The 25,584-nt window shown below is 44.1% G+C and overlaps 1 protein-coding gene across 3 annotated transcripts in view; it reads left to right on the forward strand.

The window, feature by feature from the left end:
• Positions 1–16,658, forward strand: part of HMGA2 (high mobility group AT-hook 2) — a 213,477-nt gene extending 196,819 nt beyond the window's left edge. For all 3 annotated transcript variants that reach the window (XM_075931194.1, XM_075931197.1, XM_075931193.1), the window contains one exon: positions 13,599–16,658. In XM_075931194.1, the coding sequence (XP_075787309.1) occupies positions 13,599–13,655 (57 nt within the window). In that variant the 3' untranslated portion in view covers positions 13,656–16,658. The remainder of the gene's footprint in view (positions 1–13,598) is intronic.
• The last annotated feature ends 8,926 nt before the right edge of the window (positions 16,659–25,584 follow it).

Raw genomic sequence — 25,584 nt, forward strand, 5'->3', positions numbered from 1 at the left:
CTTTTCCCCAGCCCTGGGTTTTTTCCTCCCTATTTTGAAGCACTTTCAGGTAGGAATAAGAGATCCTCCGGAAAAGGGCTTTATTCCGGAGGATCGCGCCAGTCTAGACACTTTTTTCCGGCTTTTCCCCAAGCCGGAAAAAAAGCGGTGGACATGTTTATTTAAATCTGCGGGGGATATTTAAATCCCCCGCGGATTTCCCTATTCTGACTTACCTGATTTGCATCCCTTTTCCGGAATTTGTGGCCAGTCTAGACGTAGCCAAAAAGTTGGTTCATGCGCCATGAAGAAGAGGTCCATACTTTATTGCCTATCCACCAGACTACTCAGAGATATTCAAGAAGTTGAAAAATCTTTAAATGCATGGCTGTAAATCCTTTAGAAGTTGAACATATTAAGATGACAAGAAGAGTATGTCATTAAACCATAACTACCCTTTTTTGGATTACCAGGTATTTGTAGATTTATTAGCAAGATGGCTTAAATTTAGAGATATATTTTTACCCTGCAGCACTTCGTAATAAAATAGAAACAGAATGTTTTGAAGTGAAAAAGAGAGGAAAAATGGGACTTCTTATTAAATGTTCTCTGATTTTGTGTTCCTTTGCCTGCACAAAGAGGTGCTCCGTGGTTATACAATCAGTAAAGCTTGCAAGGAAACCATTTCCATTACCCCATTTCACTCAGGAGTCCTCTTTGCCCTGCCTTTCACTACAGACCTGCTGTTTAGTCTGAAACTGAAAATTAAACCCAGAACTTCGGCTCTCAAAGTTAAATACTCTGCTTTACTGCCAGCACATAGCCTCACCAGTGTCTGTGTGGTAAGATTTAGCATTAAGCTTTTCAAACATTTTAAAAATGATTTTACAAGTCTGTTAGGCTTTAGTGTTTTCTTCTGTCATTGATTTTGTTTGTTTATTTATTTATTTAAGAACCAAATCATTTAGATTTATTATACTCAAAGGTCTTGCATGAAATTTGTTGAACCAAGTCAGAAGACCCAGCTAGCTTTCTTTCAGAAATATGGTTCTTATTTTGAGAGCTTTTCTGAGCACTCTTGGGGGAAGGTAGAGCCACATTTGTTAAACTCTTCCTTTCATGAGTGAAAACGAAGAGCAAACGAGTAAGATTTAGAAACTAATAATAAAAAAAAGTTCTCCAACTTAACCTTCCCCCTCCCTCAAAGAATGTGCTTGTTATGCCCCTTGTAGCAGCCTTCATTTTCTTTGTAAAGTAGATTATGTAAAGGACTGAGTTGTTCAGTGTTTCGAAGCCTTCATGACTAACACTCATAACAATGTCACTGTGCACTTCCACTTTGAAAGGCTCTTTTATCTTACTTTCCTGAAGCCTCTGTCCAATGGATAAGCATGCTTGATCAGGAAGCTGCAGCTTGGCCTTCCCACATGATTTGGCCCTAATGAGGTGTGTGCAGCTCTTGGCTACAGTTTTCCAATCTCTTTCTTATTATTTTAAAGCGGCAGCTTTGAGGTCTAAACAAGTTTTAGCTCTTGGCAAAACCTTTCAGCTGTGTTTCAAATGCTAGTTATGAATACACATAATATAAATTTGGCTACTCAGAAAAATCATTGTTGCCACCTGTCTGTAAATGAATGATAATGCTGTTGTTAAAAAGGAACGATCAGGATTTGAATGTCATTGGACACTACTTAGCAGTCTTCAACAAGGGTATGTCTACACTACCCCGCTAGTTCGAACTAGCGGGGTAATGTATGCATACCGCACTTGCTAATGAAGCCCGGGATTTGAATTTCCCGGGCTTCATTAGCATAAGCGGGGAGCCGCCATTTTTAAATCCCCGCTGCTTCGAACCCCGTGTAGCGCGGCTACACGGGGCTCGAACTAGGTAGTTCGGACTAGGGTCCTATTCCGAACTACCGTTACTCCTCGTGAAACGAGGTGTACCGGTAGTTCGGAATAGGCACCCTAGTCCGAACTACCTAGTTCGAGCCCCGTTTAGCCGCGCTACACGGGGTTCGAAGCAGCGGGGATTTAAAAATGGCGGCTCCCCGCTTATGCTAATGAAGCCCGGGAAATTCAAATCCCGGGCTTCATTAGCAAGTGCGGTATGCATACATTACCCCGCTAGTTCGAACTAGCGGGGTAGTGTAGACATACCCCTACCTAGTTCGAGCCCCGTGTAGCCGCGCTACACGGGGTTCGAAGCAGCGGGGATTTAAAAATGGCGGCTCCCCGCTTATGCTAATGAAGCCCGGGAAATTCAAATCCCGGGCTTCATTAGCAAGTGCGGTATGCATACATTACCCCGCTAGTTCGAACTAGCGGGGTAGTGTAGACATACCCCAAGCAACTGCTCTTTTGAGAAATTAAAACAATAAATATCTCTCCTTATCGTTTTATGCCTTTTTGTAACAGGAGACCTAGGTATATGATTGGTGCCTCTTCTTTCCTGTTCAAAACAAATACTACCGATACATCTACACTGCAATTAAAAACCTACAACTGACGTGTGCCAGCTGACTCAGGCTAAGGAGCTCAGACTAAGAGGCTGTTTAAATGAGGTGCAGACATTTGGACTTAGACTAGGACTCTGTGAGGGGAAAGGATTTCAGACCTCTGGCTGCAGCAAGTGTCCAAATGTCTATACTGCAATTAAACAGCCCCTTTGCCTGAGCCCCTGAGCCAAAGTAAGGTGCCTTGAGCCAACAACGGGTTTTTAATTACAGCATAGGCATATCTCCCTAAGGAGATTCTCACTTCCATGAGATAGGTGATCATGATATTAGGCTTGGGTAAAACATGTCATGGTTTTCAACCCACACCTCTATTCTGAATTGTCCTGTCCTTTTCTTTTATTTTATGGCATTTTATACCTATCAAAAATGAAAACATTGCTGTAACACAGATTGTAATTAAACAGGTGGGGTTAATGTACAGAAATATATGCTGTTTCGTACATGAGTCTTTAGGAGCTCTTGAGTGGTATTATAACTTATATCATTTCCATCTGCATTGACAGCAGCATCTCTCTGGAACTACCAGTCTCTACTAACATCAGGAGGAAAAGTTTATGCCAAGGCCTGTAATTTGTCAGACTAGTGCACTGGCCGAAATACTAGGAATTACTGAGCAATGTGCTTGTTAATATATTATTATTATTATTATTATTATTATTATTATATTTATATTGTTTTTAGCACCCCAAACCCATCACAGTCAGGCCTCATTTTACTGTGTGCTGTGAAAACGTACAGTAAATTATAGTCCCTGACTGAAAGGTCTTATAGTCAAAAAGACAAATTGTAGAAGCTAGTTGCAAACCCTTGGGGTTTGCCAGACTGCCACAAGGTTATATAAGATCACGCTACTGATTCAACCAACATGCATCAAGAATGCTTCCTTTCTTTAATATTTTATTTCACTCCTGTGTAACCTGGTTTTGGCTTTTAGCATGTGAACTCTCTAGGTCAGAGTGTATCACTTTATCTGTGTTTGTACAGCCCCCAAGATTTCTGCAGGCAGGATTTGTCCCAAGGTAAATGCTATACAGAATATATGCTTGAACTCTGCTCTAAGCAAAAAGTCCTGTGACCAGTTGTTAAAGCATTCAATTTTGCCAGTTGATAGCTTTTACTATGGTTCTAGATGAGCCCAAATTTTCAAGGTATTCAGGTAACACTCTGCTCAGGCCATGTTTATGCTTCATGGAAGATTGACACTGCTGCAGTTGATCTTCCAGGGTTCAGTTTAGCGGATCTAGTAAAGACCTGCTAAATCGAACTCAGAGGGTGCCCCCATCAGCACTGGTACTCCTGCTCCTCATGAGGAGTAGGGGAAGCCAACAGAAGCATTTGCGCTCATCGACCTCCCGCTGGGTGGACAGTGCGGAAACGTGATTTAAGATATGTCAACTCCAGTTATGTAATTAACCTAGCTGGAATTGAGTATCTTAATTCAACCTTCTGCTGTAGCATAAACCGAGCCTCTGTTTCAGGGCCTTAACTGACTAAGTCTCATTTTCAGAAATGAACGAGGTGCTTAGTAGTCTAAGTCTGGGATCTTTTTGCCCTTTATTTTTAAAGTCCAGTCCCCTTTTGAAATATATTTTCCTGAATTTCCGTTAATAAAGTTCATGCCCACAGTGAAGATGGAGTCATAGAGTTTCCTGGTGAAAGAGGTTCCATGCTGTTGTTTGCTAAAATGCAGATCAGTCTGTTCCTGCTCCAAAAAATGTCAGCTTCAAAGGCAATTTCTAGTCTACTTTGATGACACCTGGCTAAAGGCATCAGCTTGTCCTTTGTAAGAAACAGGTTTTTCCTTTCCCCAGACTTGTGTTCACAATTTTATATATAATGTTGCTGCACATATTTCACTATAATATGACCAATGAGATATTGGTTTTCAATAGGGATGTAAAAGAGTGGTCAAGTTGACTACTCGCATTCCCACCTCCCCCTTGCTGCCTCTTTATCAGCAACAGGAAGGGGGGGGGGAGCAGGAGCCGGTGCTCGGGGTGCTGGCTTACAGGAGCTGGGGGGAGCCAGCTGGTTCTTACTACTTTTAAAAGGCAGCTTAAATCAGGTCTGGGACTACCCTTACTTATACCTCTGCAATTTAAATGTAGTAGGAGCCAGGCTGCCTGCATCCCTGGCTCCTACTGCATTTAAACTGTAGAACTACAGCAAGGCCCCTTGTCAACTAACCATATACTCAATACAAATTGTATCGAGTACACAATTAGTCAATTCCCTCTTCTTAACATCCTTAGTTTTGAAATGATACCTTACAAGGCATATTCTATGCGAAGACTATAACAATAGCATGTAGGGCGTGAGTACAGGATGCATTTGGTCACAGTAAGATATGACTCAGTGTGAGTAAATATGGCAGAATCTGGCTTATAACCTTTGTATATGTGCATTACATTTATGCACCAGATTTTATCATAGGTTTTCTGTGTATTCAACTCTTATTTGAGTACAGGAGGCCACCAACTTGCAACCGCCCAAGTTTCGAACCCCTGCACCTACAACCATTTTTGTAAGTGCGGAAGGGGCTAAAAAAAACCCAGCTTATTAAAAAACCCGGCCTGCATTTACGTCCTCGCCCCACATGGCGCCTGTCGTAAATAAGGGTTTAAGCCCCTGACTTGTGGCACTTCCCCTGGAACCAATCACGTTGCAAGTCAGGGGCCTCCTGTATTAATTGAGTATTTATTAAACCTGTTACATTTGTAAGAGTCACCATTCTTAAATATCTTTACTGTATTAACTGTTTAAAGCCAGATCCTACCCATTTATTACATGGGTTCACATTTGGGTCATCTCTTCATTTACTAGAGAATCAACATTCTGGTGACTGATCTTTCAGTGTTCAATTTAGCGGGTCTAGTAAAGACCTGCTAAATCAAACAATGTCAGCAGTGGTACTGCTCGCTATTACAAGGAGTAAGGGAAGTCAATGGAAGCATTTTTCCCGTCGATCTCCTGCTGTGGAGATGGCGCCTTAGTCTCCACTCACCTTCTCCAGCGGCTCCTGTTACAACCCTGCTTTGCCATCCATGTAATTCCAGAGGAGTTAGCAACAGACAATTGTCTACAATTCAGAAGCTTATTGTTTCTACAATTCTCTTTGGCATATCAGTTTAAATTCTCTCCATCGGGGCCTTACAATCACAGTCAGAGAAAGCTGTATAAATAACAAAATAATTTAATTTTTAACAAAAGCCCTGGCAGATTCAAAGGATGAATACTTATCATTGCTAGAATAGTGCCAAAACCTTAGTACCAACATCCAACAAGTTTCCTGAATCAAAGATAATTAACCTTGAAGTAGTAACAAAATAATTTTATACTGGGAAACTAGAGCAGAAGAAATATGGCAAAAATGCCAAGTGGTTACTTCCTGTTGCAAGTGGGAAAGAATGCTAGATTGAGCACTACAGTCATATGTCATAATTATCCCGAGGGTCAGGTCTGTAAGAAGAACTAAAGATATCCAGAGGAGACCAAGGAATAGACTGAAATGTTGGTGCTTAGAACACCCAAACTGCTACTGACTGTACTGACACACTGACATAAGCAACACATGCTCACTTAGTCACAATAACAAATCTGCGGAGTAGCAAAGATGCCAGGAAGCAGATCCCCCTCAGCAGCTGAATAGGACACTGCAGAAGGAAGTGTTTAGAGAAGAAGTGGCTGGCTAGGTGATCAGAAATACAGGCAGTCCCCGAGTTACGCGGATCCAACTTACGTCGGATCCGCAGTTACGAACGGGGCCGTTCCTCTCCCTGGTCTCCAGCAGACCAGGGAGAGGAAGCAAAGCGGCGGAACACGTGGGCAGCAGACAGGGCTGTCCGCTGCCCACGCGCTCCGAGGCTTGGCTCTGCTTTGCCCCGTCCCCCTGGTCTGCAGACCGGGGGGGGGGGGGCAAAGCAGAGCCAAGCCGCGGAGCGCCCAGCCAGCTGACAGCCCAGACGCGTCTGGGCTGTCAGCTGATCGCGTGCTCCGCGGCTTGGCTCTGCTTGGCTCTGCTTTGCCCCCCCCCCTCCCCCTGGTCTGCAGACCAGGGGGACGGGGGGGGCAAAGCAGAACAAAGCCACGGAGCCCATGGGCAGCAGGACAGCCACGGCGCGTCTGGGCTGTCCCGCTGCCCCCGTGCTCTGTGGCTTTGCTCAGGACATCTGTGGTACAGCAGCTGGGGCGCTGCCAGTTGGTCCCGTAGCGCCGCTCTGGGCGCTACTGGACCAACCGGGCAGCACCCCAGCTGTTCTGCCCCAGGCGTCCTGATTCAGCCACTGCTGGTCAGATTCAGCAGCGGCTGAATCAGGACGCCTGGGGCAGAGCAGCTTGGGTGCTGCTGGGTTGGTCCAGTAGCGCTGAGGAGCGGCGGCGCTACTGGACCAACCCAGCAGCACCCCAGCTGCTCTGCCCCAGGTGTCCCCAAGTCAGCCGCTGCTGAAACTGACCAGTGGCTGACTACAGGAAGCCTCTGCCCCGGGCTTCCTGGAATCAGCCGCTGATCAGTTTCAGCAGCAGCTGACTTGGGGATGCCTGGGGTTCTTAAGTTGAATCTGTATGTAAGTCAGAACTGGCGTCCAGATTCAGCCGCTGTTGAAACTGATCAGTTTCAGCAGCGGCTGAATCTGGATGCCAGTTCCGACTTACATACAGATTCAACTTAAGAACAAACCTACAGTCCCTATCTTGTACGTAACCCGGGGACTGCCTGTATGTGGTTTTGATGGGGTACTTAAGGGCAGTTGTATCCTTAGCACAGTGGTGGGCAATAGGGCCTCCTCAGGCTGGAGCCGGCCCGCCAAGCAGTGGATCTAGCCCACAGAGGTCCTGCTGTTCCCCTCAGGTCAATTAGGGCCTGGGGGCGGGGGAGCGTGTGAAGTTTGCTCCAGCCTGCCAGGAGCACATGGTGCTTGGAAGCGCCAGGCACTCCTGGCATGGCGGAAGGAGGCTTTGCACGCTCCCCCGCCCCCAGGCCAATTAGGGCCTGGGGGGGGCAGAGCATGCATAGATTCCCTGCTCTGTCCCCACTCTGTGAACAGTGCATGGCGCTTAAAAGCACCACACGCTCTTGGCAGGGCGGAAGGAGACTTCGCATGCTCTCCAACCCCCAGGCCAATCAGGGCCTGGAGGCGGAGAGCGTGCGAAGTTTCGTCCACCCTGGCCTCGCCGAGTGAGGAGCATGTGGCACTTAGAAGTGCTGTGTGCTCCTGGCAGGGCAGGAGGAGACTTTGCGTGCTCCCCTGCCCCCAGGCCCTGATTGGGGAGGAGAGCATGGGAAGTCTCCTCCCAGCCAGGGGCATGGGCACCTAGGGGAAATGGGATGGGGGAGGGGCAGGCAAAGGCTCTCCTCCCGCCTTAGACCAATCATGGGGAACCTGGAGGTATCCTGGACCCGCCCCTTCCAGTGCAACCTGGGGCCACTTCAGACAGACTCCTGCCTTAGCACCATTCTAGCTGTTTCTAAATTTTGTTAAGTAGTTGGATTAGTTTGTAATTGTTACTTTTATTGATATTACAATTTATATGCATTTGATTTTCAAAAGTAAAATGGGGTAAGGAAGGGAAATGTAACAATAGCCACTAGAGTCAGGGAGTCAGTCCTGCCACATAATGGGGATGTGTTAATCTTTTTATACCCTTAACTATGTCATGCGGCTATAGCTAGAAAATAAAGAGCAGTCCCTTGCCATAATTCCAGTGTTTCATGCTTTCATTGCATCAGCCGGCAGGAGAATGAGGCAGAACTGCAACCCCCTGCGCTCTTAAAATAATTAGAAACGTTGTTCATCTCTAGTTCTCTGAGGCTACATCTACACTGTCCAGTCTTGCGCAAGAACATATGCAAATGAGACACAGCGATGAATATCGCTGCACCTCATTTGAATACTTAATGAGCCACCGTTTTGCACAAGGGGCTTCTGCACAAGAAGAAGCAGTCTACACTGCTCCTTCTTGCGCAAAACCCCCCTCTTGTACAAGAGCTGTTCTGCCTGAAAATAAGCAGCAGAAAGGCTCTTGCGCAAAAGCCCCTTGTAGAAAAATGGTGGCTCATTAAGTATGCAAATGAAGTGCGGCAATATTCATTACCATACCTCATTTGCATATGTTCTTGTGCATATCCTACATATCAGCCAATTGATCTGACCAGCCACACGAGACAATAAGGTACTCCACACAGAGTAATGTGGTAGCAGTGTTCAGCTTCTGTATTCCCAAGAGTGTCTGAAGAATGTCTCCCAGTGCTCTCATTGGGTGGTACAGTTAGACACCACTCCTTACACAAGTAAGTCCACACAGGAGAGGACTGAGAGCATTGCAAGTTCCATGTAAGCTGCGTGGCTGTGCAGCTGTCTATTTCACACCTTGCAGGCTTTCCAGGAAGCCGCACAGGGCAGGGATCTGTGGCCACACCACCTTCAGACCCAACCAAGCCTGCCCTCTAACCTGCTGCAGCTAGGGCAGGTATCTAGGCAAGGTGCAGCCCAACAGCTGAAGAGGGCATGGGGAACTTGAGCCGGCAGTGGGCACCCTATGGCTAGCTCTGGTGGGAAGGAGGCTGAGAAACAGGAACTAAGTTGTCACAGCGGTTTCTTTAAGTTTCTATTCCTGCGGGAATTTGTGTCTGGGCGCCTGTGTCTGTATTGATACAGACAAACTTGCTGATACGTATTTTGAATTAAATTTCCAAAATAATTGAAACTGGCATGATTATGTAGTGTTACCTTAATAACATTTTCTGAATTTTGCAGAATTTTAAAATATCGCGCACAGAATTTTTAATATTTTGGTGCAGAATTCCTCCAAAAGCATTAGCTTAACTGTTCAGTATGTGAAACTGACTTCTAGAAAGTTAAGGCAACTCACTGCTGCCCCCTACCTAGCCTTAAAAATCAGTGGAGGTTTCCAGGCTGCTCCTTATACCATTACTAATTAAATGTCAAAGCTAATACAACTTCAAAGTCACTAGAAAGCAGCATTTAAAAAAACACACCTATGTATGTTATGTTAAGTAAAGAAAACAAAATCCAAGGTCATCATTTTCAGCTGAATAGGCACTGCAGGCTTTGAGTAAAACAGTAGCGCTTCATGGTCTTGATGATCCTCTGAATGTGCAAAGCCTCAAAGTTATATGGTTTAAACCAGCTTCTCCCACTTCTAGGACTTTGCAACACAAAGATCTTTTCTCTTGATGGCTTCAGATACTGATTTTCTTCAACTTTTCCAACTACCCCCTATGTCATTCTGCAAGATAGGGAGGATAAGTGGGGGAAACGCATCATATATTTATGAATTTTATGAAGTGTTAAAAAGATTGGCTCAGTACCTGAATATTATCTCTGAACCTTGGCAAGGGTGGAGTCAATTTCACCTATGCACTTGCTGTTCTGTGACAATTTTAACAGCAGTGATCTAAATACCTCCTATGTCACAACTGGAAAGGAGCTGTTGTGAGGAAGAAAACTCTGTATCTGCATGCTCGCTAAGTGCCTCTCTGGAATTTAAATATTAATTGAAAAGACAAGGTCAGGGGGCAGCTGACACTTGACTTTGCTCTCTTTCGTCTGGCCGTGGCTTTGATCATGCTACATCTTTCTTTGTGCCTGGTACTCCAGAGAGTACCCCAAGGTCATGGCCTGTTTCCTAGTCAAGAGGTATAAACCTACTGGCTTAAATATTTGAGGCCCATGGTTTAGCAGGGAGGGGGGCTTTTGCTTCATGCTTTCCACATTTCCCACATAACCCAAAGCAGACTAAACAAAACCAGTGTGAAATCTCATGGCTTGATGCTGCTATGGTTATATTTTTTAAGCTGTCATCCATTCATTTGTACTTGTGTTTATTCCCTGGATTTACAGCTTTTTTCAGCCCTTTTTTTTTGGGGGGGGGGATGTTTGAAACCTTTTGAAAGGGGATTGTAGTAAGCAGTGGCCTCTGATTAAAGCCCAGTATGTTTTTTTCTTGATACTGCTCTTGTGCAGCACTGTCACACATGGTAGCATTTAGGAGCCCTTCACAGCTGAGGTGTTTCAAACACTAATGAATGGAAGTTTGGTCATATAATGCAGACAAGCTTTAAGGCATGCTGTACTGAATGGTGTACTGTAGTGGCCTGGGAAAGGAAGAGAGTTATAAATTGTGTCAGTTAGCCACCCAGACAAAATGAAGCCATGTGGAAAATCAAATCTATTAAAGTATGAAGACTGTTATAAGCTGTTTTAAGCTGGTCATTCTTAAAAGGTCTCACTTTACTGTAGGGGTAAATGTTTACCTATTCTTCCTAGATCTTTTTCATATGCTGTCTTAGGAGATGATGTGCAGCATTTGATAAAAATCAACTTCTCACTAACAGCCCTTTTATCAGAAATGTTTATTGTCTACAGTTTACCAGCCATGTCCTAAAAGGTATTGCACATTTATTAAATAAGCAGTGTGAAGAGGTTTGCTCAGCAGAGCTGGGCCTGCTGAAGGAAAACGTCAAGGCCAGAGGGATGGGGCAGAGGAGAGCAGCTGTTATTAAGAAAGGGGCCTGCAAGGAAATATGTCAAATTTACTTTACGTGGCTAGCCCACCTTTCAGACACTACCTCTTGTCAGAGTTGTTTTTACATGTGGTTTAGAGTTCAGACTAAGTGGTTCAGCAGAACTTGGTTAAACTTCTAAACAACAGCTGAGAAACATCCACTCACATTCTTAATCTTTAAAAAAAAAAGTCAGGTTAAAGTGAAGAAATACAACTTAATACTGCAGAGTTGAAGTTCCTACCTTTAGATGATATATTTTCCTATTTTTCTTCATTTTGTTGTCTGACGACATCAGAACTAAAATAGTGTTCTGGTGTTAATGTAGATGCTGCTCTCCTCTTTCCTATTTTAAATTCAGGAGTAAGGCTATATCTGTTTTCTGGAATGAGAAATGTCATCATCAAAGGACTCCAGTGTCAAACACAAAACAACAATATAATTACTGTTGTACTCAAAGCCTCCTCCAATTGCTAGCAACTTATTTAGTCTCATCTTTGTTAAGTCAACATAAAAGCATCATAGGTCCTAAAGAATTAAAAATGGGAAAACTGAAAGACAAATGAAAATGAATTCATGTGGTCAGCCAAGTCAGTACCTTTCCCCAGGTTCTCATATTCTCTCTGGAGTCCTCCTGGTGGCAAGAGGTCAGATCAACAGACTGGCAGAAATAGCTGGATATTGGAGAATATTTTATTCCAAAATTACATGGGTATCATTGTAATTTTGAGTCCTAGAGAAGGACTCTTGAAATAATGTAGAGCCATGGTCACCAACCCATCAATCGCGATCGACTGGTCAATCATGAGGCCTCAACCAGTTGATCACGAGGCGTTCCGAGTCCTCTATTTCCCCCACCCCCAAGAAGCCCCACTACTTACCTACAGCAGCAATGGAGGTAGTGGCAGCTTCCCGCGGGGTGGACGGAAGTCCTGCAGTTGTGTGCCACTTCCGGGGGTTCCGGAAATGTGCTGGCTGCTTCCTTGCCCCAGGTCTGTGGCATGCCAGGAACTTACCAGGGGAGTCCCCAGAGGCGCACGCTGGGACTTCCCTTCTTTGTGGGAGTGGGGAGTCGGGCCTGGAGGGGGCGCGCGATGGGGGCTTCCCTGCTCTGCAGGAGGTTCACAACGGCTCCAGAGGAGGCGCACAATGGGGCTTCTTCCTCTGCAGGGGGGGGTCGGCCCCAGAGGGGGCACTTGTGCGGGCTTCCCTGCTCCATGGCAGAGGGAGTCAGGCCTGGAGGGGGTGCGTGATGGGAGGCATGCGTTGGCCCCAGAGGAGGCGTGCAACAGGGCTTCTCTCCTCTGCGGGGAGGGGGACGGGGAGTCCTGGGAGGAGGCGGGTGCATGAGGACTCTCTGCCCCCACTTGCACCCTGTCCCCTGCCCCAGCACCCACTAGCACCCTTCCCCAGTACCATGTCCCCTGCTCCCACGAGCACAGTTGGGGCCACTTTAGTGAGGCTTGGGGGGGGGGGGGGAGTTGGAGGAGTTGCGGTTTTTTTACATCTCACTTGTGTGGCCCCGACTGACTTTTCTGTGGGTCAGTGACGCCTGACTCAAAACAGATTTCCTGCCCTTCTCATAAATAAAGACAATGCAGAAACTTTTTCTGTTTGACATGGTATTTTATTTAAAAATGAAGCCTGGCCAACAAACCCCCAATTGGGGCCAAGCCCCCATCTGCCCACAGCATCATAACACTTCTGCACACACACATCACAGATCCTAGATCTGAGCCTATCATACACTGGAGCCCCCTGCTCTGAGCTCCTGACATACCTCAACCCAAATTTCTGTACTCTCACATGCACAAGCCTGTGGCTTGCTTAGTACCCCAACCCTACATTTGACCCCAACACTGCCCAGCCTGGAGCCCCCTCCTCAAGGCAGCGCCCCTTCTCCACCTCCTCCTGCATCCAGATTTCCTTCCAGAGCTTGCACACCTCACCCCTTCCCACACCCAAATCCCTCATTCCCATCCCAGAGCCTACACATCCTGTCTCAACCCAGTGAGGGTACGGCTAGACTACAGGAGTTTTTCAGGATTCCAGAGATATCCCAAAAAAACTCTTCTGCATCCAGGGATGTGTTTGTTCTTCCGCTTTTTTTTAGTGGAAGAGCAAACATGCTCTTTTGGTCACCTCTATATTCCTCTTTCCACAAGGAATAAGAGGGCTTCCAAAAGAAGGGGGTTTTCTGACATTTGATCCAGTCTAGACAGGCCAAATGTTGGAAAAACCTCTTCCTACAAAAGGATTCGGGGGGGGGGGGGGGGGGAAGCATCAGTATAAGGGCTGGGGATAGCAAGGGATAGACAGGAGGAGAATAGAGAGGGTGGGGCTTCAGGGAAGGGGTGGGGTCTTGGAGGAAGGATTGGGCAGTAGATCTTGGCTTATTCTGTCATTTAAAAAGTGTGTAAAAAGGTTTGAGACCACTGATGTAGAGGTTATAAAGAGTGTTCATTCAGCTTAAGAAGTAATTATTATTTATGCAAAAGTGCTCAGGGGCAACCATATCTGCCCTTGTGACTGAAAGGCATAGACACAAAGATAATTATTTATTTTGTACATTCCAGGAAGAGACTGAAGAAACTGAAGAGACATCCTCACAAGAATCTGCAGAGGAAGACTAAGAGACCACACCATTCAATTTCTACCTCATCAGCAGTTGGGTCTTTTGAAGGGAGAAGACGCTGCCTTGACCACTTATTTTCTATGCCATGGTCTTTCCACTTATGCCTGGGGGGGAAAAAATCACATAACCTTAAAAAAGACTATATTAATCACCTTCTTTTTAATCCCTTCACAGTCCCAGGTTTAGTGAAAAACTGCTGTAACACAAAGGGGACACAGATTACCGATGCAACTTTTAATTACGGTTTTCTTTTTTCTTAACCTATTAATAGTTTGTTTGAGCTGCTAAGTAAGGGTGACTGGGTCAGGAAAGCTTTGAATCAGGTTTAAGTCATTCACTGCACTGCATATAAACAGGAGACTTGTAACATAATTTTACGGGCATTGAAATAGGAAAGGCTTGGTGTATAGCACTATCAGTCTTAACAACACCTCAAAAACCCACTCCCGAGCTTAGTAAACTCCCTGTTTAGAACACCAAAGATAAGGGATAGATACTACTCTCTTTTTGTATCCTTCTTGTAGACTTGTACTTGATTTTTTTTTAAAAACTTACTGTTATTTCAGGAAAAATTGAGAGTTGATTATTCACTTAATTCAGCCAATAATCAAAAGAAAGAAAACAAGGTACTTTCATTTTACAAAAGGGAAAGAAAGACAAAGATACGTTGTATACTTACAGATACAAACATATCAGCAGAAATAGTAATAAACAAAACTCAGAGCACTCATCTTTTAGGAATTCAGGTAGACTCTACTTTTCGCAGAGCCAGACATTTTTTACAAAATTAGTGGTGACTTACACCAAAACACTCTAAAGCCATATATAAATGCAGAGATTTTCAGTTAAAGAGATTTTGGAGGGAAAAATTATGCAAAGGTACCACGGAATGAATCAGGAGCTTACCTGAAGCAAGAAAAAAACATTTTGTTTGATGGCTAATTTCACCCGCCCTGTCTCAATATTTCAAAGGGAATGAATCTCTTCTCATTACTCACCAGTCTTGATGTAAGAATCAACATCATGTACCTCAAGTGAGCTTGTATATTACTTTAAGCAATATACTTTGACATAGGATGGTTCGCTGGGCAGTTTTATTCCAGTGACATTTCTCCATCTCTTTCACTCAAAGCAGCACTTTTAGCAACAGTTGCAATATTACCCCACTATTCAATACTACCTCTGATTTGTACAATTAACTCATCAGCCTGATAAATACATGCTGCTATACACATACAGTGCAGGAAATTATTATTGGGTAGATAATCATGAATATCTACATTTTCTCCTTATTTCTTCTTCAATACTTAATGGCGCAATATTTTAATGTGTTTCAGCATGTCTATGTATTTTTCTTTTTTTTAAATGTACTTATTCTTATTCTCTGCTACATTTCTGTGTAATGTACTGTTAACTTGAATATATTTTTGTACTGAATTACTCATAGGTTTGTAAGGATAATTTTCAATGACACTACATGACATAGAAAAAAATTAGTCGTAATGTTTAAATATTACTGTCCAAGTTTGTACCTCAAATGAATTGTTTAAAGAAATGGACTAATCAATTGACAAAGACCTACCTCCAGACTTTAAATGGAATGAACTTGTTACTTTCAGCATTAGTTTGAAATGTTTGAAACAGTTAGGACTGCAACTAATCCCTAATTCAAAACTATTTTTTGTAAACAAACTTTGCTGGAAATGAACACATTTTAAATTACTTTCATATTAAAAACAAAAAACAAAAAAACCTTCAAAGAAACTTGAAGCTTTGTAGGTGGGAAGCAACAAGCTCAGCTTTTGCATAATGCAATCACAAATATGTGTTTTTTAAATAGTAGATTGTAAGAAAATACTTGACAAGTATTTTCATGTATTTTACACAAATGTGATTTTTGTAATATGTTTCAAACCTGATTTATTTTGAATGCTTCGTATGTAGAGGCTTTTTTATTCCTCTCTTTCTCTTTCTCTCTCTCTCGTGCATTCTCTCTCTCTCACTCTCTCTCCTAGTCAGTACATCTGCTTTGTGACATTGTATTATTAACTGGGCCAGGGGTAGTTTCTCAGGAAGGCTTCAATTGGTATGGCTTTTAAGTCAAATGCACCTAAAGATAACTACTTACTGACTTCTTCCAAGACATGATATCAAGAAACAAGGATCTCAAAAGACTTACAGAAGGCTCATTCTTGGGGGTTACTGAGAAAGAGCCAGTCTGAGTATTAAAACTAGATGTGTTAATGCTAACTAAACAAAGGATAATCATATCCATTTTGTGTCTTATTAAAGGCTGCATCCATTGTCCCTTGCAGTCAATGGAAGGACTCCAGTTGACTTCAAAGGATACTGAATCAGGCTTGAACAATTTGTTTAACAAATGCGTTTTGTGTTTTTAAAAAAACATACTATTCAACAGATGAAACAGAAGTAGTGATGCATGTGGATCAAGCTCCGAGGGACTTACAGCTCTGATGAAGTTCATCTTACATTGTCTAAATATTGTAGTACAATCAAAACACATTACTACCTCTTAGGGCCTACTATACCTCATTTTTCAGACTGAAAACTGCTTGTGGCCATTGAAACAGTGAGAACATCATAAAATTTTTATATATATAGTTTATTTTTATGGGAGATAAATTTTATAGGACTGTTCTTTGCTGTCATTGGTCACTAGTAAATAAAACTGGACATTAAACTTTTCTACCATTTCTGCAATATAGGTATGTTTGCAGGAAACAAGTTTCAAAATGTTTAACTGCAGTTTACTGTTCTCCTGTTCCTTTTTGCTTTGTTCTTCATGTAGAATTGCTGTCTATGATTGTACTTTGAATCGCTTGCTTGTTGAAAATGGTCCTTTAATGGATTATCACAGTCTGTTCAGCACAATAAACATAATAGCCTCTGTGATCCCCAAGTTATTTGATTCTTAGACTTTTGTCACATCTCCATGAAATGGGTAATAAAGTTTGGTCACAAGTGGGCCAAATTTGTAAAAGTTTGTATGCAAGTCATTTTTGTGTGTGAACCATGGGTAATGTACAGCTCTTTGTGCCTGAATTAAAGGGAAGTTGTTTTTAAAGACTTTAGTAATTACAGGGTTAGTTTGGAAGATTGTGGTTTATGCCTACACATTTATGTTTGCAACTCTGCCTCACTGTCTTCCTGTGATTGTTTTGATCGTATTAGTCCATATATTTAGTTACACATACTCTCTTTCTTAGTTTATTTCCAAGCTACTCTTTTCAACATAGCTAACCTAGCTAGGATTTATAACCATTTTTTTCTAGTGTTTTGTGGCTTGAACTTGGTTATTTTGTAAGGCAAATAGCCTATAACATATTCCCAACACAATACTGAGATGTAATATATGTAACATAGTTCTGAAGTAGAGAGCTGAGCAATTTCATTCATTTTATGTCTCTTTTTGCTCCAATCTCGTTCCTTGCTCAACAGTGTTACAGGATCACTCCATTTCACATTTCAGTCTTCCTGGTGGTCTTCCTCCCTCTGATTGCCATCATTCAGCTCTTCCTGTTATTTTATCTGATCTTATGTTCCAGCTGTAACCCGCCCACCTAGCAGATCAGCCAGCTCACTGAACTTATGTAGCTATGCTTAACTCCCCATATCTTCTTATTAGTCATTCCCCTACCTCACCTTACTCCCACTTGCCTTCCTGAGATGTATTCCAATAAAGCTATCCAGACTGCACTTCCCAACGGGCTTCCTCATGTTTAAAACATGTAAAAGAATTTGCAGGATCAAGACTTTTGTTTGTCAGCTCCCAAGTATCTGCTCTGTCCAGCAAAACAGATTAGGATAAGCTTCCACCCATATCACTAAACTCACATCAAGTCACTTTCTCACATCAGTTTGAGAGAGGGGTTTTTTAAAGCTATTGCTGCAGAAGCTTGGCTAGTATCCCTTTTACAGTGTTTTCACTGCCCATATATTCAACAATGCCTAATACATGGTTTCTTACACCTCTCCCTGAATGTGGTGCAGGCCGCTGTAGGAGACAGAATATTAAACTAGGTGGACCATGGGTCTGATCTGGTATGGAAATTCCTCTTTTCCTATACCAAGAAGCCAGGATGCAGCTTTGTCATACCCCATTCTTCATTCGACACCATAGTGAAGTATTATGTCAGTCCTTCACACCTTTGCATTCCTTCACATCATTTTTCTATGAATTTCCCCCATCTCACTAGGGACTCAGCTATGCTGAATCTCCCATAAACTTCCTTTCTGGCTTTATTTTTATAATCCAAGAATTATTTATTCATGAATCCATACTTCCGTAACTAGCGTTATTTCGAAATAACTTAATTGGTGTCTACACAGCAAGCAGTTATTTCAAAATAATGCCAAAATACTCTCAAGCTGGAGGACGTCTTACTCAGACTCCTGTAACCCTCATTGTACGAGGAGTAAGGAAGAGTGCTCTGTTTCAAAATAAGTGCTGTGTAGATGCTCCCTGTTTCGAAATAAGCTATTTTGAAATAAGCTACGCAATTGATGTAGCTCAATTTGCGTAGCTTATTTCGAGCTAAGCCCTGCAGTGTAGACACACCCATACTAGAGTATTACCTTTAAATGTTGCATTTGTGCTCCCTCAGTTTTCTGTCATTACTACTGAGCTTTTCTGCCAATCAACTTGCCTGTATCTTTTTTGCTGAGGTACTACAATGCAATGAACAAGATTTCAGAATAATTCCTTCCAACTCCTATTTTCCATTCCAATTACCTTTCCACACATACCCGTCTTGAGCATTTCTCTCATTCTCTTTCCTACCTGCCTTCAGTGTTTCCTTTAGTTCCCCTTTTTGCTCTGCTACAAACTCTCATTCCGTCAGGTCTTTGTTTGCACATGCTCTAGTATTCAAAGTGAACAGTGTTTTGTTCTTGCAATTAAATACAACCTTAAAATACACAAAGACAATTACTATTAGCCATTAAGATATTAAACCAGTGGTTTAATATCTAGGAACCAGCACTAGCAATAGGAATTGCCTAAATAATCTACAGCACTGTTTCTTGTTATAGATATACCAGATGATTTTGTTCTTCTCATCTATTCAGTAGTGAAAGGGGAAATTACAAGATTAATCAATTAGAGATATAGGCCAAATCTTCAAAAATGGCCTGATAATAGTGAAGGCATAGCTAAGGAGAGCTAAAAAGTCCGAGCTGTCATATAAAGTAAGAGAGTTACAGTCAGCAACTGTGAGGCAGCACCTGGAGAGGGTCAGAGCAGTGATCCTGAAATACACTTTATTAACACTCACCATCAAAATAATCAAGAGAAAACAGAATAAATGAGGTCTGAGCAATCCCAAAATTGAGTAGAAACCCTGATTTTTAGGAGATAAGTATTCTGAAAGCAGAAGTCACAGCTAAAAATATGACTTCAAGTTGTGTGTAAGTGTCAGTAACAGACTATAGTGTAGGACCACCAAAGACTGATTTTAATCTAAGAGGGTTTTTTTTTAATTCACAAAAATCCATTAAATGTATATAGTCCCTCAAGGCATTATATTCTTAGTTCAGGGAGTAGACAGAAAAATAAGCACATTTTTATTACACTGGAACACATTTACTCATAAAAACATAGTTTTAGGACTATCACATAATAAAACAAATTTTAGAACTTAAATCAACATTTGAAAACAATCTCTGCAGCTCCATGGGAGAGGCTGCTCTGTGCTTGCCTGGACTGCACAGGATCATCCTTGAAACTACTGTAAGTCTTACAATAAGGATTTTATGAGGCATGATTTCTAAAAGGCTTTTTTTATTAATTGGATGGAAAGGCGTTTGAAGCCAAGAAGTATCAGTCTCTATTGTTGCCAAAATTAACAATATGTACAGCTTGGATAGTTTGGGTCAGCGATGGGCAACCTAGGCTAGTGACTGGGCTACATTACTGGCCCGTCTTCATCTCACTGGGCCACAAGATTGTTGTAACCAAGGTAAGGTCTCAGGATAAGGGAGTTTTGCTAACTGTGCTTTCATCCCTAGAATTTATAGGATGTGCTGATTAACCCTAGCAGCTCTTTAGATGCAGATGGAGCACAGGGCTCTAACAGTCAATGTATGTGCAATCAGCATGCATGTCACTTCATGTGCCCTTTCTTTACATGTGTGTCACTTTAGTAATACCAATAGGAAAAAAAACGACATGGACAGAAATTAGAGGAATCTGGCAACCCTGGCCATGAGTAACAGTAAACAAACCATCTTGTGGGCCACACCACTGATTTGGATTCATCCACATCACACAACAAACAAACAGGAACCCCAATGAAATGCCAGGATTATTTGGCAGATTGAGGTGCTGTCTTTTCCTCTACCCCCTGGCACTCCTTCTGCAGAGGACTTTGTCTAGTTCACTACTCTCCCTCAATAACAGGGCACACCGCTTAGAGAGCAGTGTCCAGCTTTTACAACAAGCTAAGCCAATCTAAAGAGGCAAATAAAAAAAAACATCAAAAGACGAGCTTGTGCCAGTGCAGCGGTTTCACGGGCCTTCATGTTCCAAATGATCCTGGACTTCATCTGAGCTTCTGCCCTCTTGCTCTTCTGCATCCTCTGAGACAGCCCACAAGAGTTAGTTGGCTAAGCCAATCAGCTTCACTCTGTTTTCCTCCATCAGAGATCATCTCTTGGCTCTCCGGAGTTATCAAACCCAGTTACACCATCAGCTGATGAGTTCCAGCTTCTCTCTCGCTCTTCTACTGCCATCATCAGCTGGTCTGTTTTCTCTGCTGGCCAAGGTACTCTCAGCTCCTCATCCTCCTTCTCCTGTCCCAAGTCTTTTACAATAAAACAAAGAACAGCTGCAATTAAGAGAAAATGTTAAGTCTGTGTTTGACAGCCTGCTCCAGCTCTGTCAAGGTCAGGACCCAACGGGCTCACACTCGTCCCACTGACAATATCACCTTAACTATTTGTAATCAATCTGTAGATCAGGGCTACTCAACATGCAGCCCGTGGGACGCATGCAGCCCACAGCCCGTTTGTTTGTGGGGTGTGGTGGGGTTTGGGTTTATGTTGGGCTCAACATGTGTCCCGTGGGTGGGATGCTTTGAACATGGCCTCCACTGGGAACACACGCCACAATGGTGAGGCCTCCCCAAGGCAGGGTGAACACTGAGAGATGCAAGCGGACAGGCTGGCTGGAACAGACAAGTACAGGGTGTCGGCATTTCTAGCCCCCAGGGAAGAGGTGCCAGGAGCACCGGGGCATTGTGGGAAGTGCTGGCTGTTTAGCCTTGTGGGCAGAGCTCGAGAGGTGCTAACTGGCTCACTCAGGCCATGTTTGGCTTAATCTTTGTATTCATGCTCGTTAGTGTGAAAAAAGCTATTTGCATATATATGCCATCACACTTAAGTTGCGGCCCTCAGCATGTGCTATGAGTATCACTGTGGCCCCTGGGGCTTCCAAAGTTGAGTAGCCCTGCTCTAGAAGTTTCATAACCCTTGCTTCACAAACTGCCACCAGACAAAGCAAAGCTCAGGTTCTCTCCTCCAAAAATATGCTGTAGTGGGGTGGCTGCCCAACTCCAGCTGGGAGAGGTTAAAGCAGGGTCGAGGGGGCCTGTGTAGAACCCCAGCCAATCAGAAAAAGCCTGATAAGGAGCCAGTCAGAGAGGGGCTTGCTGGGGCAGTCCTGTTATAAGGAACTGCTCAACAAAGCAGTGGACAGTTGGGTCCTGACCAGGGAGGGTGCAGGACTGGTTCCCTGGAAACTGCACCTTAGGAGGATCTGTGCTGGGTAGGCTCAGGAAAGCAGGGAGAGAGAGAGGCTCCAGCCTGATATCTGCCAAACTGTGGCCTTGATACAGGAGCCAAGAAGGAGCAAGGATCACAGGGATGTGGGCCAGGGTGTGTGAGCAGTAAAGGGAGAGTGAAGGAAGGCAGAATAAAGCTGCCGCCAGAAGGTTCCTTGGTTGGGACCCAGAGTTGTGAAGAGGCCTGGGTCCCCCCCTTCCCTCTTGCCCTGCATCTAGCTAGGGTTGCCAGGTGTCCGGTATTGACCTGGGCAGTCTGGTATTTTTGCCTCCTGTCTGGTAATAAAATTCAGAAAATATCAGACACCTAAAATGTCCAGTATTTTCTGTTTTTTTCCCCTGCCAGGAGATGAAAATACCGGACACCTGGCAACCCCACGACACACTCGGCAACTGGGCCCAGATCCTGGTCTCCTACCTCCCCCCGTCCCTCCCAGATCTCTGACATCTCCCGCCCCCCACCCCCTTGCTTACCGGGTTCCACAGGGAAGCTGCATTCTGTCTTGATCAAGAACACAAAATGGCCACCAGCAAAAAGCCTAAAGACCAAGGGGAAGCAATGCCTTCCCTGGGTCTTAGTGCTCAACTGCTCCCCTGTTCCTATCCCTATTCTGACTCTGCATGCACTAAAAAGGACATGCTGTTTTATTATTTTATTTTTTTTGTGTGTAATAACTCAGAGTCCTTTTTTTCCCCCCCATCAATAGAATTTTTTCCCTGGTATTTTTTTTGGCAGAGGGGGAGGCGGGGAGGGTGTTCAATATTTTTGGTTAAACCATCTGGCAACCCTACATCTAGCCACCTGAGAGTGTGGCCTTTATAAATTGTGGCTTGCCACTGAGGTGAGGGGCTAGACCTCGAGGCAGGTGTGACACAGGACGGCTGCCACTCCCAGAAAGGGGTGCAGAGTGGTGGGCACTGCCTGAAGAGGCACCCAGATGAGGAACAGCACTAATTCCCAGAGTGACCAGCAGGAGGCACCGTGGTGGTAAGTTGACCCCATTACATGTGCTCATTAAGGACTCTGGAAGAAGTGGGTTATGCCCATGAAAGCTCATGATACTGTTTATATACATTTGACTAGTCTCTAAGGGTATGTCTACACTACCCCCCTAGTTCGAACTAGGGGGATAATGTATGCATACCGCACTTGCTAATGAAGCCTGGGATTTGAATTTCCCGGGCTTCATTAGCATAAAGCCGGCGCCGCCATTTTTAAAAGCCGGCTAGTGCGAACCCCGTGCCGCGTGTAGCTGCGCGGCATGGGGTTCGCACTAGCCGGCTTTTAAAAATGGCGGCGCCAGCTATATGCTAATGAAGCCCGGGAAATTCAAATCCCAGGCTTCATTAGCAAGTTCGGTATGCATGCATTACCCCCCTAGTTCGAACTAGGGGGGTAGTGTAGACATACCCTAAGGTGCTACAGGACCATTATTATTTTTTAAATTTTTCTCCAATAAGCCAGCCTCCATGCTGTTGGCAATGCCACACTTTCTGCTCCCACTAATTAGCAGTGCCTTAAACTGATCATCTGACTTCAGATTAGGCCCTGAAGCAGGGCTGTAAGTGCTCTACTTCCCTGGCACATAGTAAGTGCAGGCAGGACTTAGCTGGGTCACCTGGACAACAAAGGCCCGTGGAATGGAACTGAGTCTCAGAGGAAATGAATGTAACATCAGTGAGGTTTTTTACATCCATGAACCATCACTGTGTATGTTGGGAATAAAGGGGTTTATAAGTGGCAGAATACATTAAGGGTATGTCTACATTAGCCCCTTTGTTTGAACTAGGGAGGCTAATGAGGGCGACTGAAATTGCAGATGAAGCGTAGGATTTAAATATCCTGCGCTTCATTAGCATGCTCCCGGGCAGTCACCATTTTGGAAACTGAGTAGCTCGGAATAACTGCCCGCGTCTACACGCAGCAGTGAAACAGGCATTCGAAGTAAACACTTTAACTTGAATTAGCTGTTAAACCTGATTCCACAAGGAGTAACAGCTAATTCAAGTTAGGGGTTTACTTCGAACTCCCGTTTCACTGCCGCGTGTAGACACGGGCAGTTATTCCGGGCTAGTCAGTTTCCAAAATGGCGGCCTCCCGGGAACATGCTAATGAAGTGTGGGATATTTAAATCCCATGCTTCATTTGCAATTTCAGTCGCCCTCATTAGCCTCCCTAGTTCGAATTAGGGGGCTAGTGTAGACATACCCTAACATTAGGTTAGTATTTAGCTGCTGTGGAAATTGTAGGCTGTTGCTGCAGAATTTGCCAATCTACACAGGCCCTAGTTGCAGCACCTTCCCATCTGTATGGGATATTACCCAGAGTGGTCACTACACACTCTGCCTTTGTTTTGCACATTTGCCTTCAGGTTCTGATGACTTTTCCATCACGTCTCAGTATAATCAGGTTTTGGTCAAATCTGGCAAAGTACTCTAGTCCACATGCAAAGAGACAGTGACACAAGAATGGCCCCTCACTAATTCTGAGCTAATCAGACCAATTAAAATTTCAGAAGCTTTTTATTATCATCCCAAGCCCAATTGCACACATCTAATGGGGAGTCAAATCATTCAAAGGTGCTTTGCTGCACCATCATTCCAAGGCTTATCTAAAAGAAGACAACGTAATTTTGCCACAGCTGGTGATTAAACTACTCAGGCTCAAAATTGTGCCTTCAGATATACATATACGAGTGTCTTTTAGTGAGACGTGGCTGGTATTCAGAGCAGAATTTGGTTTCTCTACATGGGAAGGAGGAGGTTTAAACCAGAGCCAACCAAGTTAATCTAGTTTGAAAATATGTGCATTCACAGGCCACAATCCATTATTGCACACTAGCCATTGTGAGCTCTGGAGCTCTCACTAGACATGAACTGACTTTGTTGCAAATTGAGTTAGTGGAGTGCATTGTTTGTGTCCACACAATGCTACTACGCACTGCTTTGGCAGGTCTCCAGTGGCTACCGCACACTGCATGTGGGTGAGCATTACTGCCCTGTCTGTTTGCCTGCTTAACCTCCCCTGCTCTCATTTCAAGTTGACTGGATGGCCTTGTTCCTCTTTAAAAGTTGGCATAAGGCCAGATTTTGCCCATTTGCATCAAATTGCTGCAATATTATGCCAGGAAGCCCTACAACTTGCATCAAGCAGCTGCTTGGAGCTGTGCTGACCCTCAGCTCCATTGCCGTCTGGGGAGATGCGTCGGTGCAGGAAGCTCTTGGGGCCAGCCACCAGAATGAAGATCTTCCTGTGAATGTTCCAAAATATATGTCAATGTGTGTGTCGGGGGAGGAGGGAGTCCACCCGGGACAGTGATGGATACAAAGTACACAGCTCAGAAGGCCTTAAATTCGAACCCCAGCTGACAGGAAAAAATCCTGTCCATGTTTTTGAAGAGCTGGACAGGATATTCCTGCCCTGTAGCACCCAACTCTGATTCCCAGGCAGCAACCCAGGCCGGGACTCAGAAGGCCCAATCCTACAGAAAAAAAGTATCTATCTAGCTATCCTGCCACGCCTCCTCCTTTTCCAGGTGCCTCACAGCCACAGTCATTGTAGGCAGATGACAGTGAGGACACTTTCCAGTCTGAGGTGCACCCCCTGGCTCCCTCCCGCCTTGGCTGCCCCGCTGCCGGAGCCCCTCCGCGGCTTTGCTCCGCGTCTTCCTGGTCTGCAGACCAGGGAGACGCGGAGCAGCTTTTCTCGCCCCGGAGTACACGGGCGGCGGGACCATTAGGTATCGCCGTCCGTGTCCTCCGGGGCGAGAAAAGCCCCGTTCGTACCTGCAAGTCAGGGACTGCCTGTATGTTTATACCCGGCGTATAAGACGACCCCCGATTTTTGGGGGATGTTTTTTAGTATAAAAAGTCGTCTTATACGCCGGAAAATACGGTATGTATTTGTGTACTGCACATTACCTGATATACATCCAAAAGATGCGGATTAACACAAATTAACTGATATGATGGCAGTTTCCCTTCTGCTCCTTAACAGTGACATAAAACTATATAAAGTATCTCCTGTCCTAATTTCCATAGGAAATAGATTTAAAAGGGGAATATAGGAAACTTTCATTTCCTTTGGAACACAGGAAGCATTCACAATCTTCTTTCTATCTCCTTTCC

Source organism: Pelodiscus sinensis, chromosome 1, assembly GCF_049634645.1.
Source record: "Pelodiscus sinensis isolate JC-2024 chromosome 1, ASM4963464v1, whole genome shotgun sequence".
Classification (NCBI taxonomy): Eukaryota; Metazoa; Chordata; order Testudines; family Trionychidae; genus Pelodiscus; species Pelodiscus sinensis.